This window comes from Micromys minutus (assembly GCF_963924665.1).
Source record: "Micromys minutus genome assembly, chromosome: 1".
Lineage (NCBI taxonomy): Eukaryota > Metazoa > Chordata > Mammalia > Rodentia > Muridae > Micromys > Micromys minutus.
In genome coordinates, this window is record NC_137969.1 from 130,814,396 (window position 1) to 130,831,858 (window position 17,463).

Sequence of the window (17,463 nt, forward strand, 5' to 3'; positions counted from 1 at the left end):
CTGGCTAGTAATTCATTGTTTTGGCCAGTCTAAAAATTACCTATGGTTCATGACTTACAAACCTAAAATCAGAAAACAGGAGCTAAGGAACATTTTAAATATTTCCTTGGACTTGTAACAAGGTTTATTGTAACATGTGTGCCTCAGACATGTAATTTTTAGTACATGGGTACTTAAATTCATGACTTAAGAAATGAGGATACTGTAAGCTACTTACTAAAACTGTAAGTGCTTGAAGCACGGCTGGTACATAGTAGTGCACATCCAATGCACCCTAGTTTTTCTCTGTGTATGTTTGAGGTGTGGGAATGCAATTTCTAAGGAATTTTTCAGCACATTTTAAATTAGTTATAAAACCTTTTAAAACCCTATACCTATTATTAATTGTGAAAATAGCTATACAATATAATTTTGAAACTATTTAATTGACCAACAGTAAGGGGAACTGACCCCTAACTAGGGCAGGTTCCTCCCAAGCCCATAGTTGTGGCTCTTTCTACAGATTGGGAGCTGCATACAGAACACTTGCATAGTCTATGTGGTCATCTTGGATTTCTGCTCTTCCTGAAGCCTGAGGCTAATTCAGCACAGTGTGAATATACAATCATTTCACACTCAAACACAGAGGATACTGTATTTTGGAACAGCATTACTTTGAACTGCACTAATTATGGTGGTAGGACACACCTACCCTGGCTAGACAAACGTTAAGTAAAGGTGTGAAACCATTAAAATCCTTTGTACAATGAGTGCTTCACAGAAGACTTTTCTAAGGATTCAAGCTGTTAAGTTCCTGTGGTGGGGGAAGGAGCTGGGGGGAAGGGGGTTGGGCACAGACAGGAGACTGCCTTAAGTCAAAGTTTTAAAGACAAGTCCTAAAATCCCATATAGGATATGAGATACTGGCATTTAGGTATTAAAACGTGTGTGTGTGTGTGTGTGTGTGTGTGTGTATGTACAGTACTTCAGAGAAGTACAAAGCAACACTTTAAAAAAATATAGGTATATAAATTAACAAATTGGTATTTAAAAGATTTAATACAAGGGGGAGTATCAATTCTCTTTACAAATTATTAAGCTTAATTTATATAATTTCAAATGTTATTCACATTATTGCTCTATACCACAACTGTATGGAACGAGTTCTTGACACACATCAAAATGTGTATAATTTTAGGCTTATAAAAAACAAAGTCTACACATAGGCCATTCAGAAATATATAGTGTGGAGATATGTACAACCAAACAGAAAAAAATACATGTATGTGTATATTTAAAAGCAACAAGCTAATTTGAACTTAAATATTCAATTTTCAATAAAACGTATGTGATTAGATTGAGAGTGAATGAGAAGACAAACAGTATTAAACGTGCCCTCCACTTCTCTGTACTATCTGCTCTGTATAACTATATACCAGTGGGTATCAAATATCAGATGACTTTTAATTCTAGAACTGTTCTTTCCAAACTATCCATAAACACATCCATTCTACTGTTACATTAAATTGGGAAACACGTTTACCTTTTCACTTTAAAAAGGACAATTCTCTATTCTGTTGGTAAGATGTGCTGAAGCAACAGACACTGACACAGCTTCCTCCCCGCCCTGTCCTCTGAACTTGGGAGACTGATGCCACTCTGGGCTGAGCCTCAACTCTAGCTACAGTCAGTGCACGCACACCATTTGTGATGTGTCTACTCTAGAGACACTTTTGAAGACAGGTATTTTCAATCTGGCTGCTAGTTCTTCAGAGGCTAAGTTGTATCTACTGACACAAAGCATCAGGAGTGGTGAGGTTCCTGGAAAACAACAGCTCAAGGCCCAAAAGACTATGTGAGAAAACTTAGTTTTCAAATAACTATTGTGGCAAATTCTAAATGGAATAGAAAAACAGTACATGAGCGTGTTATAATAATATGTTTTTCTATGCTAACGAATTGACAAATATAGATATGTGAACTTTGTTGATAAAATAACAAAGGCTGGCCATTTTTATGCTAAGTTCGAATGTATTTTTTTTTTGAGAATACAAAAAGTAATTCTTGAAAATCAGAATATATAACAGAAAAGAGCACAATAACTTAAGTATTAAACATCTGTATGAAATAACTTGCAAAGTTTGACAAATATGCATACATAGAACATGCGGTTATTTAAAAACAAGACAAGAACACCGCCCGATTCTGCAGAACCAGCATCGTTCCACCAGCAGGAGAGCACCAGGCAAGGCACCATTGGGAAGACAACACACTTGGAAAGTCTATCAACAAAGCAAATGCTAATCTGGTCGGAAAATCGGTGTCTTTGGTAAAAACTCTATGAGGATGACCTGTAAAAGGAGAAGAAAAAGGTTTTAAATGACTTAATACAGCTTCTTAAAAAAAAAAAAAGCAAGAAGGGTGGGTGTGGTGGGCGCAGGACAGGGGAAGAGGGTAAGGAAGAGTGCAGACACACTATGCTAACAAAACACAAGCTGTTCTTTTGGAACCCATGCATATTTCAAAACTTTAATTTTATCTTTTTTAATAACAGGTTATTATGTGACCCTGGCTGGCCCATAGCCTCCATGTAGACCAACTTGGTTGCTTCCCCAGGGCCAGGATTAAAGACTGTGCCAGCGAGTCCACAGTTTTTATTATTGTTAGAACAGTTATCTGATAACACAGAAACTCATCAATGAAATGATTTTTGGAGGCAGAGGCAGGCATTTCTTTGAGTTTGAGGCTCATCCGATCTGCATAACCAGTTCCAGGACAGTCAGGGGTACATGGTCTCTCCCGCCCCCCCACCAAAGAAAACCCTTTGACATATAGATAAAACATTTTTATTGTTAAAATTTTATTTGATGTGAATAATTTCTAAAGTTGGGAGCTCATGTTTGTCACAAACTTGTTTTGACAAGGGAGGATCTGATCATGTGGTTAGTTAACCTCTTGGGCCAGGAACTTTCATTTTCTACTGGCTTGTCCCCAGGAAGGAACACTTCCATTCCTGGTCAAACACACTTTCTCTAGTTACCCTACAGGAAGGAAGCCTAAGGTATCAGCCTTGCCGATTTCCTGTATTTACTTGGAAGACACTCATTAGCACCTAGTACAACAGTTCTCCCTGAGCCTGCTGAGTGCTCAGCCCTAAGCAGGGCACCTCCATTACTCAAGCCACAACAAAACCTTGGCTAAGGTAAGGAAGAGGAAGAGTGTAAGAGCCCTGCCCTCTGGACACCATGCTCACTGTACTCTTGAACTCACAGCAGCTGTGGCGACCTGCACTAGATTTTACAGGTGGAGATTCCAGGGCATGTGTGGAAAGGGGATCATAGAGCTCCACCCCTTACTGAGGAGTTCATGGCAGTTCACACCTAGCTGCTGGGAGAGTCCTGTAGGCTCTGGTAAGCTGCTCAAGATCCAATAAATAATCCTTTACCAACACACAGGCCAGCACCCTGATTAAGCCCAGCAGGTTATTTTTAAAAACAAAGAACCACATGAACAGGAGGAGGCAGTGCTGGGAGGCAGGGTCACAGAGGAGTTGGGAGAGGAAGGCAGAGAAACTGAGGGACAAGGGTGACAAGCAAATCATATACATTTGAAATTGTCCAGTTATAAGAAAAACCTCTGTTTAACATTTTTCCCCCTTGGGGCTGGAAAGAAAGCTAAGTAGTTAAGGCTGCTCTTATAGAGGACCTGGGTTAGGTTTCCAGCACCCACACAGTAGCTCACACCTCTAGCTCCAGTCCCAGCATATCCAACACCCTGGCCTTCAATGACACCAGGCTTGAATCTGGCACACAGACATACATGCAGCCCAAACACGCCTACACATAAAATGAAAATACATCTTTTCAGAGGGTACTTCCCCCCACCCTGCTTCTGTTTCTGTGCTCCTTTTCCCTGTTTCTCATGCTCTTCAGCTATAAACAGACTGGACCAAATGAAAAGGTACTTTGTAGCCCTAAAAGTTAAGATTCAATATTTAAATGACTTGCAGGTTCACACTGAAATTAATACTTTGGTTATCAAACACATTTTCTACTGTAAGTGTTTTTAAATTTCATGCTCCAGGGATGAGCATACCATTTCACAGTATAGCGTTTTTTTTTAAAAAAGGTAAAACACTGGTTATTTTTTATTTTACGTGCATTTGTGTTTTGCCTGCATGAACACACACACACACACACACACACACACACACACACACCATGGGTATGATGCCTGGTGCCCTAAGAGATTAGAAAAGAATGTCAGATCTTCTAGGCTAAAGTTATAGACAGTTTTTGTTGACATGGAGCTACTAAGAATTGAACCTGGGTCTTCTGTAAATGTAACAAGTGCTCTTAACGGAGGAGCTAACTCTCCAGTCCACTGTGGCTATTTCTGAATCTCTCCTCTGAGGTTGCATTAGTTTAAAGAACAGTCTCCTGAAGATGATTCTATTTACAAACCCCACAAGTACTTCATACCAAGTAACAACAACAAAAATAATCATTGTTACTTTTTGTAGAATATTTCTAAGAGTCAAAATATAATCAAGCCAAAATATAATCAAGGGGGAAGTACTTTAACAAAAAAGTTGCATAAGCTATAGGCAAAAAATGCATACTTAGTAGTAAAGTTGAAATGAACTGAGTAAGGAGGCATTTTCTCCTAACTAGACTATATGGTTATAATGCTTTCAAGAGCTCTTCAAGCTCTACTTACTCCTATTTTCAAGTACTACAAATATACATATTCAAATATCTTTAAAGAAGCACTTTAAAATTAACTTTAAGCTGGGCATGATGGTGCACACCTATAATTCCAGTATTTGAGAGGCATAGGCAGGAGAATCTCTCTGAGTTCAAGTCTAGCCTGGTCTACAGAGCCAGTTCCCGGGCAGCCAGGGCTACACAGAGAGAAACTATCTCAGAAGAAAAAAATAAGAGAGAGAAAGAAAGAAAAATTTACCTTTTATATACCTTCTATGATTATGTGAAATACAATTCATTTAAAATTATATAAAAATTAAAGCTAAATTAAAATTTTTTACAAAGAATACAGTTCAGAATGTTTTAAGGAGCTACTAGTTTAATTGTAATGAAAGAATTTCATAAAGAAAGTCCAGTGCATATACTGTATGAGTGAACATTTTTCATATAGCTCCACTTGGAAATCACAGAATTTAGATTTTTCTTTTTCCAAAGAGAAAACACAAGAGAGCCAACCCCTCGTGAGGTAGGCACATACTCTACCACTGGACTATATCCAGTTTGGAATTAGCTTTTTTCCCCCTTTCCAAAGTAAATTTAGAAACATCAAAAAGTAATTAAAGCTTCACGATTAAGCTTGGTGTTTTGGCTTATAAATGCATAATAGCAAATCATTATTTCATGAAACCTTTACAAAGTCACAAATAGCTACTGCTGTCCTCTCAATAGGGAGCAGAGCTCCACTGATGATGGGATGACAGCACCTGCCAGTCAAGCTCACAGGAGCCTCTCAGCTGCCCCTCTATGGTGTAAAGAAGCAGTATGTGTCGTATTTGTAAGACCTAAGTACTCAGTTTATAAACAGACAGTTTGGAGATTGCAGAGAGAACTCATAAACTATCTCTGATGTTCAAGAAGATAAAGATTTCACTATTTGATAATGAAAAAAACAGAAAATGGTTTTATGATCATCTCCAACTATTTAAACACTTTTACTTTTAAAATCAATCTTTTTTTCTCTCTCTCTCACACACACAGAGGCATGCACGCACATGCACACAAACACACACAAGCTTAAGTTATTTTCAAAGAACAGAGAAAATTCCTCAAAAATATAACAGTGGGTCTTTCACAAAGACTGGTTTTAGTTTCAACAATTAACTCCTTTCTTCAATCTTTCTTTAATCTAATAACCTCTTCGTTTCTTAAAGTAAAACACTCAAGCTCGAGGGAGAATAAATCCGTAAGTTCTTAAAATATTCTGTTCCCAAATAAGAACAATTATTCAAATAAGTCGAAACATCAACCAATTAAAATTTTAAAGTAATTGTGTGTATATACGTGTATGTATGTGTAGGCAAAATTAGCCATCTTTTAAAGGACAAGATTGGCTGGCCAACATCTGTTTACATTTAAGGTAACTGTATGAAGCGATGTTCTAGTGACTCTTTGGAAAACCCACTACAGCCATGAGGAACACAGACTGCCAGTCTATAAAGGCGTCTCAGGCTCCAGCGGCTTGGCTGAAAGGTTCTCTTCCATACTTGGAAACTCATTAGCATTATATAAAACACCATATCTGACGTGCTGCGTAACCAAGGTTGTGGTTATTCTTTATACAGCATCTAAAATTTCACACTCCATCAACACATGTTCAGGCCATTTTATCTTGGCAATTAATTTATTATTTTTCAGAACACAGTGAAGCCTTGTTTTCAAGTCATTCATAACTTTATAAATCAGTCTTGCACATGAAACCCAGGCATCTGTGAACCGTAGAAAATCCTTGCACTAGGGAGATTAAGCTCCTGACATCTTTGCTGATTAATAATCATGGAAAGAATAAGATCAGAAACAAAATAAATGATCATTTAATAGAGAAACTCACAAAACAGCCCTTTAACTTACATATTCCATCATGTTGTTCGTTTCACATTTCCTTTTGCTCAGTCTCCAGTGCAAGCACAGCTAGACATGAGGATGGCAAAAGAAGAGAAATGAGCTCCATTTTCCTGGGCACAAGACTCGCCCATTCGTCCACCTTTCATATTTTCAGTCCAACAAAAGCATCTGTTTCCAGACTGTGCGATTCAGACCCAACAGTATGAAGCTGCTCCCCGCAGGACTCACCTTGTGGTATAACCTATTGTTTTCCCATTCTAATAACTTCTCAATCGATCTTCGTGTCTGGAAGACAAATGAGGGGAGAGTTTACTCTTGACTGGTTTTAGAAAAGCTGTTTTGCAGCTGCTTTTGTGTGAAAGGGAAGAAGTATAAACCCACGGCAAGGCAAGAGTGCTCTGCACACTCCATGGTCTACCACTAAGCAGCACCCTCATCAGAAACAATAGTTTGTAAATGAACATGAATTTTTAAAAAATATTTATCATTTTAAAGTATTCTGTACGTACTAGTTTCTGATTTAAAACTACTAGCCTTAAAAGCAAAAGCCATTTGCTAAATTTAAACTTAAACCCCCAGTTCTTTAGGAAACGTTTTGCAGCATTTAAATAGTAATGAACATTCCTTAAATCTCTATTTTAAAACAATAATCATTTAAATATTAGCTAACAAAAAGCAAATGGCCTTTAGGGTAAGTCTAAAAACACTAATAATTGAAGATTAAGAAAGGAGGAAAAGAGCTACAAAACCAAACTAATTTTAAGACTATACAAGAAAGCCAGTATGCTGGTTAGTGCTGTTTTTAAACAGCCAGATTTTTATTTAAAGCAACATGAAAGTAGTATCAGAGTAAACTCCAATTCTGAATCCAACGGTACTGTTGCAGGAACAGCTGAGCAACTGCTTTCCCTAGGCTGCTGCAATGCAGACTGCACAGCATAATGCTTCCTGCTCCGCAGTGTGAATAAGGAGGTGGTATGTAGAGCCAGGTGACAGGGTGAGGCTAACACTCTGCAGGTGTGGAAATGACAGCCCCGCCACCTGATTAACTCCAACACAGTGCAGCTGTGGCTTGAAGGAAGCGACATCCACTGATTTTAAATGCAAATAAGTAAATAGTAGTATGTTATATATTTGTGTATTATAAATAAGTAGGTAGGTAAGTACTGATAACCACATAAAAACTTGCATGCCAACCAAGAATGAGTGAGGTGAAAATCTGGTAGAACAAGCTGGTTTTGAAGACTGTTACATAAAAACATTAGGATTTATTTAACTCTCTCCCGAGTCCAGTCCCAGCATTACATACGCTCCAGCATGCTGAACAGCTACAGACACTGAAGTCACATAGATGCCAATTATAACTCATAGCTACCAACAAATTACCACGAGTGCTTATATTTTCCAATTTTATGTCACAAAAATAAGAAAATCAACTACTTTCTGACAATAATATGTCAATGACTAATTTATTACCGTTTTTTGAACAGTCTTTTTGGCAAGAATTTTGAAGAAAAAGTGCCCTTGTTAGCAATGATCAGCAGCCCTCACTTGTCTCTTTGTAAGATAGCCTTTTAGAGGCAGCTCTCCTTTTAAATGAAAATAGGGCAGCAGTTATGGTCACACTTTTTGTTAATTTAGTTGCCAGTCAGCCCCAAATCAAAAGAAAATAAGGCTGCAGAGTGTAATTAACATTCAGTTCAGTCGTTTTGTCCCTTGTCTAGCCCCCAAGCTTTGTTAAAATTGCCATCTGAATGCTGAAGGCTGTAGGGAAATCGATTTGATTCTAATCGCACCATGAAAAGAACATGATCTAACTGCTTTCAGCCCTCCGTAAATCTGTACTAGGTCTTTAGCACAATGCAACTTCCAATTTAAAAAGCACTGAATGTCTCGTCAATGACTTTGTGAAGAAAAAAGAACAAGGAGCAGACATAAAAATTCCAATAGTTGTTTAAGCATTAAAGTTCATTTGCATCACAGCGAACCTGAAAAGGGCTGACCTCTCAAACCGCCTCTCAGGTCTATGAAGTTGTAGCCTTGACAAGCTCACATTGACAGAGCTCATTGACTCTGAAAGGCTACTCTATCAATGGTGAAAAATGGCAATAGGTTCTCCTATGAGCAGGCATCTGCCTGCCCACCCGCTGCTAAACCAATGGTAAAACCATTTCAAAACCTGAATCCACCTTGTAATCTTCCTTTCTAGGATCTTTTAATAATAGATTAAGATTACTATACAATTTGAGGTTTTACTTTTACTGATGGTTTAAAAGGGGATGGGGAACGTTAAAGAAATAGTGTAGGAAGAAGTAGCTTTTGAAGTCTGTTGTTTAATATTAAAATTATATAAAAATAGTTCCTAAAAACTTAACTACATTCTGCAAATATTTATTACTCAGAGTGGGTTTTTTTTTTTAGCCATACCATCAAGTTATCAGAAATTTAAGTGATGCTATTCAGTGTCTCATTATCATACATACACATACATGTACACATACACATGGCATTTACCAATTTGAAAATATTAACTTTTACTTATATTAACTGCTTTACCATATTTGTGTAAAAGATAATTACAAAGTATGAATCTGAAATTCTAAAATATTTATGTAGGAACTTTGAATTTACTCTTTGCCTCTAATTAGGAGTTTAATGATAGGGTTCAGTATAACAGTTGTATCCAACAATATTACCAATTCTAAAGCAAACAACATTAGCTATGTTGTATCTGTATAATCATCTGGGTGTTCAGTGTTTCTGCACTGTTGGAGTCTGAAGCAGAGCTGTGAACTGGCACTTCTGTAAGGCTTCTGCTTGACAGGTGACAAGGCCACTGCACGAGCAGCTCAATCCATTGCTGCACTTGACATGTCGGAGACTTACAGAGAAGAGCAGGTGAGAACACACAAAGCCAGAAAGGACCCTTGATCTGAACAACGTTTCTAGCACAGTAAGGTGACAAGTAGAGTGATTCTAGTAATGATTTCTTAAAAAGTAAAAAAAGAAACTGCCACATATTATTTGTTAGTAACAACAAAAGATCAAATTAAATGGAAGGAAAAAGGTTTAACCACAGAGAATGTTTCATACTATGCAATTATTTTTAGTTCACAAAATCAAAATATATTTTCAAGATGAAATATAATACCAATTTGGCAGATGGTGGGGAAAATACAACGTTTCAGTATTATAAAAGCTATTTCAAAGCTTTTAAACTTCAGTGAAAAGAAAGCACATTTTAATTACAGTCATCTAGAAATAAAAGTTAAGAGTTTATGTCCACAGGGTTGTCAGATAGTTATTCTAATGAAATATAAAATCCAACAAAGCCAAACCTGCTATCTATTAACTAGACCAGCAAGCAAATCTACTCATATAAATACTTGTCACTTAGTTTTAAGTGATTATACTGCTTTGCAAATTCAAGATATTTTAAGTTAATATGAATCAGAAAAAATATACAAATCAAACATGAAACACAAATGAAACATTATCCTTTTAAGCCACCTTTTAAAAATAAGTCATATTAGCTTTCTTAAAAGAATGTAGTGCTTTAGAAAAACAGCAGATTGATAGTCATGGGAACTAAAAGCCTTGTGTTCAGCTGAGAGAGCAGGAGAAAGGCAGTGCAGGCAGGCTTCAGTACAGTCCTACAGTGGCCTTAGTCCTTTTCAGTACTCACCCCTGGAGTGGAAAGACAGGTTAGTAGTTCTTTACCAGGAATCCCCCAAGTCCTTTTTGGCCTAGGCTACCAACAAGAAACCCACTTTTATCACATCAAGTCTTGAGTTAAAAGGAGCAAGACCACCAGCGTACACCATATAAGCAAAGCAAGTCTTTGTGAGATGCTACCATGCAGTGGGCCTGGCTGAGAATGCCAGCTCCAAGCATCTAGACCCCACCAACCTTCCTCACCAGAGCTATTCTGAATAACAATTGTAAACAATAATATTAACATATTTTTTTATTTCAACATCTTTACAGTTATATTTTTCTCACTGTTAGCTAGTTCTAATATAGTTGCTTGGCTATACAAGAGTAACTAAAATTCAAAAAATATTTCAATTACTGAAAAGGCAGTGTACACTTAAGCTAAGAGTTTGGCTTTATTTTTCTGTCTTATTTATTTATTTGTTGCCTTTGGTACAAATTTTTGCTAGAACTGTGGAAAAGAGTCAGAACATAAAAATTACAAAGAAAGCTAAAAGATTAAAATTCATAAAATGTCTAAGAAAATGATTAATCAACAATAGTAAATTTGGCATACAGTTTAACCTCTAAAGAAGAATTGTGAAGTAATTTAAAGTAAGCCTAAAACAGTAAAACATAAACCACAAAAAAAAACGTAACTACTAAAATAGAAAACTAAGGTTTCCTCAAAATTAAGTTTTGGTTTACTATAAGGCCTTACACTTTATCTTCCTCAGGAATAAAGGATCACTGCCATCCACAAGTTCACATTCTGCACCACCAAGCGTAAAGAAGTTCTCCAGGACAAGGAACAGTTAGACGTACTCACAATCAGTTGTTGGGGAAAAATGGTTTTTCAATTTTCTATAACCATTTACAAAAAAGTTCAGCAACTTAAATCTGCAATAACTAGATTTGTTCATTGTATTAAACAATGTCAAGGCAAATTTCAAATGTTCAAGTTCTAAATAAAAACACCTTGAAGTTCAAACTGCTAAGGTTGTGTAATTCATCTCAAGATGTAACTAGAATAACGCCTCTAGAGCCTTCGTGGTTGTGTCTCAAGTAAGGATCTGAGATGGAAACTGTAGAAATAAGTGAGACGACAATGGTTTAGGGTGAATTATTTCAACTTAAAGAGACAATTAAGAGATTCACTTCCGTTTGTTCTGGATTAATTTTAAATCCCACATTCTAGTAATGAGCTGAAAATCAAAAAGTGTATCTCAGTATAATTACACATACAAAACCTGGAATTGCTAAGATCAACAAAAGTATTAACTGATTCCTCAAAGGAAATTTCTTTCTTACATGGAAAACTCTAAAACTGCACATGCACACTGACTTTCAAATGCTGTAGCCACAGTAAGTAGGGCGGCCTGGACCGGCATTCAGATGGGAAAACCTCGACTACTGGGGACATCTGCCCAGCAGGAACCCTCAAGATGACTTTAAAGGAGCTCAGTAATGCACAGCTGCATGACACTTCATCACGTTAGCAAGTGAATCTTAACTTTTTAAAGGTTATACTGGTACTCTATCAATATTAAAAGTTTTGAACTTTTTCCAGAAAAGGACACATGAACACATACATAAAATGCTGCACAAAATTTTAAGGAAATTGATATTTGAGAATAATATTTGAAAAAATACCTTGGTAAGATTTTTTTAAACTAAAATTTAATTTCAAGTAACAGAAGAAAATTAGAAAAACTTCATTAAGTCAAATAACTTTGATTAAGACAAAAATGCCACTAAGGAGTTCTAGGTTTGGTTTTGTCTTAGAGCTGACAGTTGAGGACAGACTGCAATACACAACGGAGGAACAAGAATGAGCACAACAGGCACTCGTAGCTCGTCACTCAGCCCGACACTAGGTACTTCCTCCCAACAAGACTATTAGGCAGCCCGAATTACTTTCATTTTACATACAAAAATGGAACCTTCTAGGACAAGAAACTTAAAGCTACAGTAGAAAACAGTGGGGCTGTGATCTGAAACCAAGGTTATATTCTGAGCTAGCAGCCTCATGTCCTTTCCACCACAGGACAAAACTATGAATATGTATAGAATATGTTTCTGAAGCTGTCCTAACAGAAGTGTAAACTATTACATGCAAATTACCTAAGCTACTAACCAGGTTATCTGCTTTAAATAACCAACTCAAACTAAATGTATGATTAATATAGTCAAGAAAGCAGAAGAGAAAAATAAATAAAAACAGAACTTCAGAAGAGAATAGAAATGTACAAAAACAGGACATCCTAGGACTGTGAAACACACTATTTGATAGTAAACATGCACTGGTTATCAGCCAACCCAACACAAGAGAAAACACATCTTTCTACAAGCTACCACATCAACACTAGCATGCTGAAACACAAGACAAAACTGCAGATGTTGAGTTTTAAACATCCAGTAGTGTTACTGGGACCTTACAGATGCTTTTGAACCTGAGGGCTGGGTAAACGGTTCAGTTAGTAAAGTGCTATAAGGTTCCAATAAGTTTTATGCATTTGCATTATTTTTATTTAATTAAAAACAGATGAGAACACTTTTCTGGAGTTACAAATTTATGACTTCAAATAAAATCTCAAGTAAGATTTTAAAAGAACTATTTTCCTTGTATTTTATGCTGAGCAGATAATAACAAAGGAGCAGAAATTCCCCAGCTCCACACCTAGAATTAGATACAGGGCGCTCACTTCCTTCAGGCTGGTCTCGGGTTTCTTTGGCACTGTGTTAACTCCTTCCGGCACTCTGCTCTCTCTCTGAGATAATCTCATTATTTTTAATTGTGTGTGGATGCATTTATCTGTATCTGTGTACACGAGTGCAGGTGCCTGGAAGAAACCAGGTCATTGGATCCCCTAGAACTAGACTTACAGAGGCCACTAACTGGTGATGGGAACTGAACTGAAGTCCTTTTGGAAGAGTACAAGTGCTTTTAATGGCTGAGCCATCTCTTCAGCCTACACTCACCTCAGCATGAGTAAATCCCCAAGGTTTGTTTTGTTTTTTAAGATTTTATATGTTTTTTAAAAGGCAGAATGGGGGGAGGGGTTTCACTAGAAACCATGTGTGCTTACCACTGGTAAGAACCTGTGCTGGTTTGAATGAGAATGGCCATCAGAGGCTCGTATGTTTGAAAGCCTAGTGACCAGGGAGTGAGTGGCCTTGTTTGACAAGCATAGCACTGGGAGTAGATTGTCGGAGAAAGTGTGTCAGGCCCAGTCAGTCTCAGCCAGCCGTCCTCACCATGCCTCCCACGACACACACTCCAGATCAGAAGCAGCTCTCTGCTACTTCTCCAGCACCTCACCTGCTGGCTACCAGGCTGTATGATGGCAATGGACTAAGTCTCTGAAACCTGCTAGCCCCTTAAATAAATGCTTTCTTTTACAAGAGTTGACTTAGTCATGGTGTCTCTTCACAGAAATGAAACAGTAACTAAGACAGAACCCAACGGTTCCTAAACCAAGTCTTATAAAGTAAAACAAAGCCAGGTATAATGGTAATCCCAGCATTTAGGAAGTAAAGACACAAAGATGGAAATTTAAGAACAATCTGTATTATCTGAACTACACAAGGCTATTTATCTATTTAAAACAAACTAGTGGTAGCTTACTGTCCTGAAAAACTAAGAACAAGCAAAAGCCATGACAGTTGTCTGTACACTATTAGATCATCGTCTACCACTGAGAAGCCATGGCAGGGACACAGAGTGGGAGGAAGCCATGGAGGGGTGCAACTTACTCCCCAGGGCTTGCTCAGCCTTTCTTATACCATCAAGACCACAGCCCCCTGTGACCTGGACCTCCCATATCAATCATCAATAAAGAAAATGCCCTTACAGACTTGCCAACAGGAAAATCTGATTATAGAGATATTTTCAGTTGAGTCCCACTTCCCAAATGACTCTGGCTTGTGTCAAGTTCACATAAAACCAACCAACATAATAGCAAAAACTTTGTCTCAAAAAGAAAAAAAAAATCTGTAGGTGGATATCGCCTCAAAGACAGAAACACAAACTAGGAAAATAAAGGGGGGCAGTGGAGGGGGCTACAGGTATGCTTTTGTCTTCCTGTTTTAACAGCATACTGGCATACAGAACTGTGCCTAATTTTGTCCTCTGTTATTCAAAAATTATCTTTTCCAGCACACCTACTCTTTCTGGACTCCACCACTGTCAAACCTCCAAGTATTTGGTTGTGGATATTCTTGGAGACTATGCACAAAGTACCCAGTATTGAGTTTTGAACATTGACCAGTGATACAAGAGGAAGAGAGAGAACACATGGAGTTGGGTGAGTAGAGAGATGGGGGGGGGGTAGAAAATTGAGGGCAGGTAAAGACATGATCAAAATACACTGTATAAAATTTTTAAATAAGAAATCTTTAAAAAAATATTTTTTTAATTATGGGAGAGGTGGCACATGAATGTGTGCATGCTGAGTGCAGGTGCTAGTGAAGGCCACAAAGGGGCCACCAGATCCCCTGGAGCTGGAGTTTCAGGTGTCTGTGAGCTGCCTGACATAGGTGCTGGGAACCACATTCAGGTCCTCTGCTCTTAACGACCGATCCATCTCTCCAGCTCCTAAAACTGCTCTTCTTCAATGGAAAATGGCCCTATGCTATTCTCTTCCACAGTTGGGCTTTAATATATCATTTCTGTCTTTACACTGACGACTTCAGTTCTAGACTGGACTATTATCCAAGTATCAATAAGGATCAATGCTTCACAGGATCAGGAGCATTGACACTACTGCAGGAGAGACTTCTCTTTACAGGACATGATACATAGACATGCACACAGGCAAAATTGTACTCACATAAAGTCTCATAAAAGTCAGCAGTTATAGCTGTTAACAAGCTGAACTTAAAATTTACATGAAAAAAAACCTAATCATCAAAAAAAAATCTTAAAAAAGAAAAAAATGTTCAGAGCTAGAAATGTAGCTCAGCTGATCCAGCCCTGCCTCAGTTGCACGCACACAGCAGAGTTGGTTCCCAGCCTCATAAACACAAGCCTGCAATCTGTGCTTGGGAAGTGGAGGCAAGATCAGAGAGTTTTGGTTGTTTTCTGCCACACAGTAAGCTCAAGACTAGTCTGGGCCACATGAGACCCCAACTCAAGGGGGTGGCATGTGACACATAAAATTGCAAGACTCACACCACTGAAGATTTGCTGAAGTACATAACATACAGTAAATAATACAGTGTGTTGTAAGGTTAAGATATACACCAATGGAACTTAATGAAATCCAGAAAGGGAGTCATACAAATATGACTTATAAAGTCTAGAGAACCATATGTCAAAACATGAACTTTGACCTCTTCTCCTTGTCATACTTATATACAAAATATGGGAGACATAAAAAAAAATCTTCACAGCTTTGGTTTAGGCAAAACAGTAGACATGATAGTAAAGGCATTTTTTTTTCCCCTTTTGGAGACCAAGTTTCACTGTGAAGCCCTGGCTGGCCTAGAACTCACTCTATAGACCAGTCTGGCCTTGAACTCACAGAGATGCAAGCCTCTGTCTCCTACAAGCTTGGATTTGTGAGCCTGGCATAAAAGCAGTTTTTTAAGTGATAAACTAGACTTCACCAAAATCAAAACTTCAACTCTGCCAAAGACATTAAGAAAATAATAAAGACAGGCTATATACTAGAATAATAATCCTGACACATATCTAACAAGGTACCTACATTAGCATTACAATAATAGTCTCAAGCCTGGCGCAGTGTGGTGCATGCTTTATACTCCCAACACTCCAAAGGGTGAGAGGCAGGATAATATTAAGTTCAAGCCTCAGTACACTGTCCAAATTCAACCAACAAACAAATAAACAAATAAGAAAACAACCATTTAAAAAAGTCAGAGATTCAAAGTTGAAGAGATGGCTCGCAGGTTAAGAGCACTTACTGTTTTTACAGAGGACTGGGGTTCTATTCCCAGTACCCACATGAGGCTCACAACCACCGGTAACTTTGGCTCCAAAGATCTGACACCCTCTTCTTGCCTCCACAGGCTCATGCATGCATGTAGTACACAAAATTCACACAGACACACAAATAATAAAAGAACCTTTTAAAATACTTTTTTCTATTCTTTGCCATGCTTCCTCTTCAGTGCTGGGGTTCAAAGACAGGTCATTCCAATGCTAAGTAAGCACTCTATCACTTAAAAAAAAAAAAAAAACTCATACCAACAAATAACCAGTTTTAAACAGGCAAGATGTTCTTTCCTCCATCTTGGAGCCATGAGGTCTGCTGAAATAGGACCTGTAAAGGCAGTATGTCTAGAAGTCTTTGAGGCCATTTATTTGTTAGCTGTAGGTATGGGGTCTACAAAACCAAAGGGACCACACAGCTATTTATGTCCAAGGTGAAATCAAATTCTTCTTAAGTAAGAGATATAATTTGTTCAAATCAAGCAATAGCATAATCCTCCTGGTGACAAACTGAGCAAAACCAGTGTAATTTGGGATTATCAGAGCCCAACAGTGGCACAGCTTGTGTCAAATTCCAAAGCAACCTTCCTGTTTTCTAAGTCCACTGGAGGAGAACCTGTGATCTTACATCCCTCACTGACTTAAACTAATGACAAGTAGACAAATAAAAGTTGGCTTGTGCTCCTAAAATAAATGAATGAATGAGAAGGTAAGTGTCATGGTATCGCCCTTAATCTCATGTGCTGGCATGGGAGATGAAGCAAAAGCAGGTAAATCTTTCTGAGTCTGAGGCCAGCCAGAGTTGCACTGTGAGAGGCCCTGTTAAAAACAGGGGAAAGAGGGCATTTGTTTCAACTCTTTCATCCTTTACCTTGTTTTTTGTGGTGCTACAGGCTGAAAACCTTGCACATAGTAGGAAGGCACTCTAGCACTGAGAAACCTTTCACAGCCCTCAAATACTAAAAAGGAAAATGTGTAAGTGGCAAATAAACACAGTATCATAACTTACAAGGGCAAGGCAAAAACAACCAGAAATACCATGACATATGCATCAGAACTGCCATTTCTTAACATTACCAAGCCCTGGCAGAACACTGAGCAACTACAACTCCACAAAATACTTGTATGAACGCAAAATTACTTACCACTTTGGAAAAGAGGTTTTTGGTTTTTGTTTTTACAAGTTTCTCTTAAAATAAAGCACACAATTACTACGTGACCCAGTAA

General features: G+C 37.9%; 1 protein-coding gene across 1 annotated transcript in view; it reads right to left on the bottom strand.

Moving 5' to 3' along the window:
• Window positions 1–787: 787 nt before the first annotated feature.
• The window catches only part of CHIC2 (cysteine rich hydrophobic domain 2), a 37,003-nt gene continuing 20,327 nt past the window's right edge, over window positions 788–17,463 (bottom strand). Inside the window, exons 4-6 of the mRNA XM_080927829.1 lie at window positions 6,816–6,872; window positions 6,594–6,653; window positions 788–2,330 (exon numbers count right to left, since the gene is read on the bottom strand). Of these exons, the coding sequence (XP_080783955.1) occupies window positions 2,280–2,330; window positions 6,594–6,653; window positions 6,816–6,872 (168 nt within the window). The 3' untranslated portion in view covers window positions 788–2,279. The remainder of the gene's footprint in view (window positions 2,331–6,593; window positions 6,654–6,815; window positions 6,873–17,463) is intronic.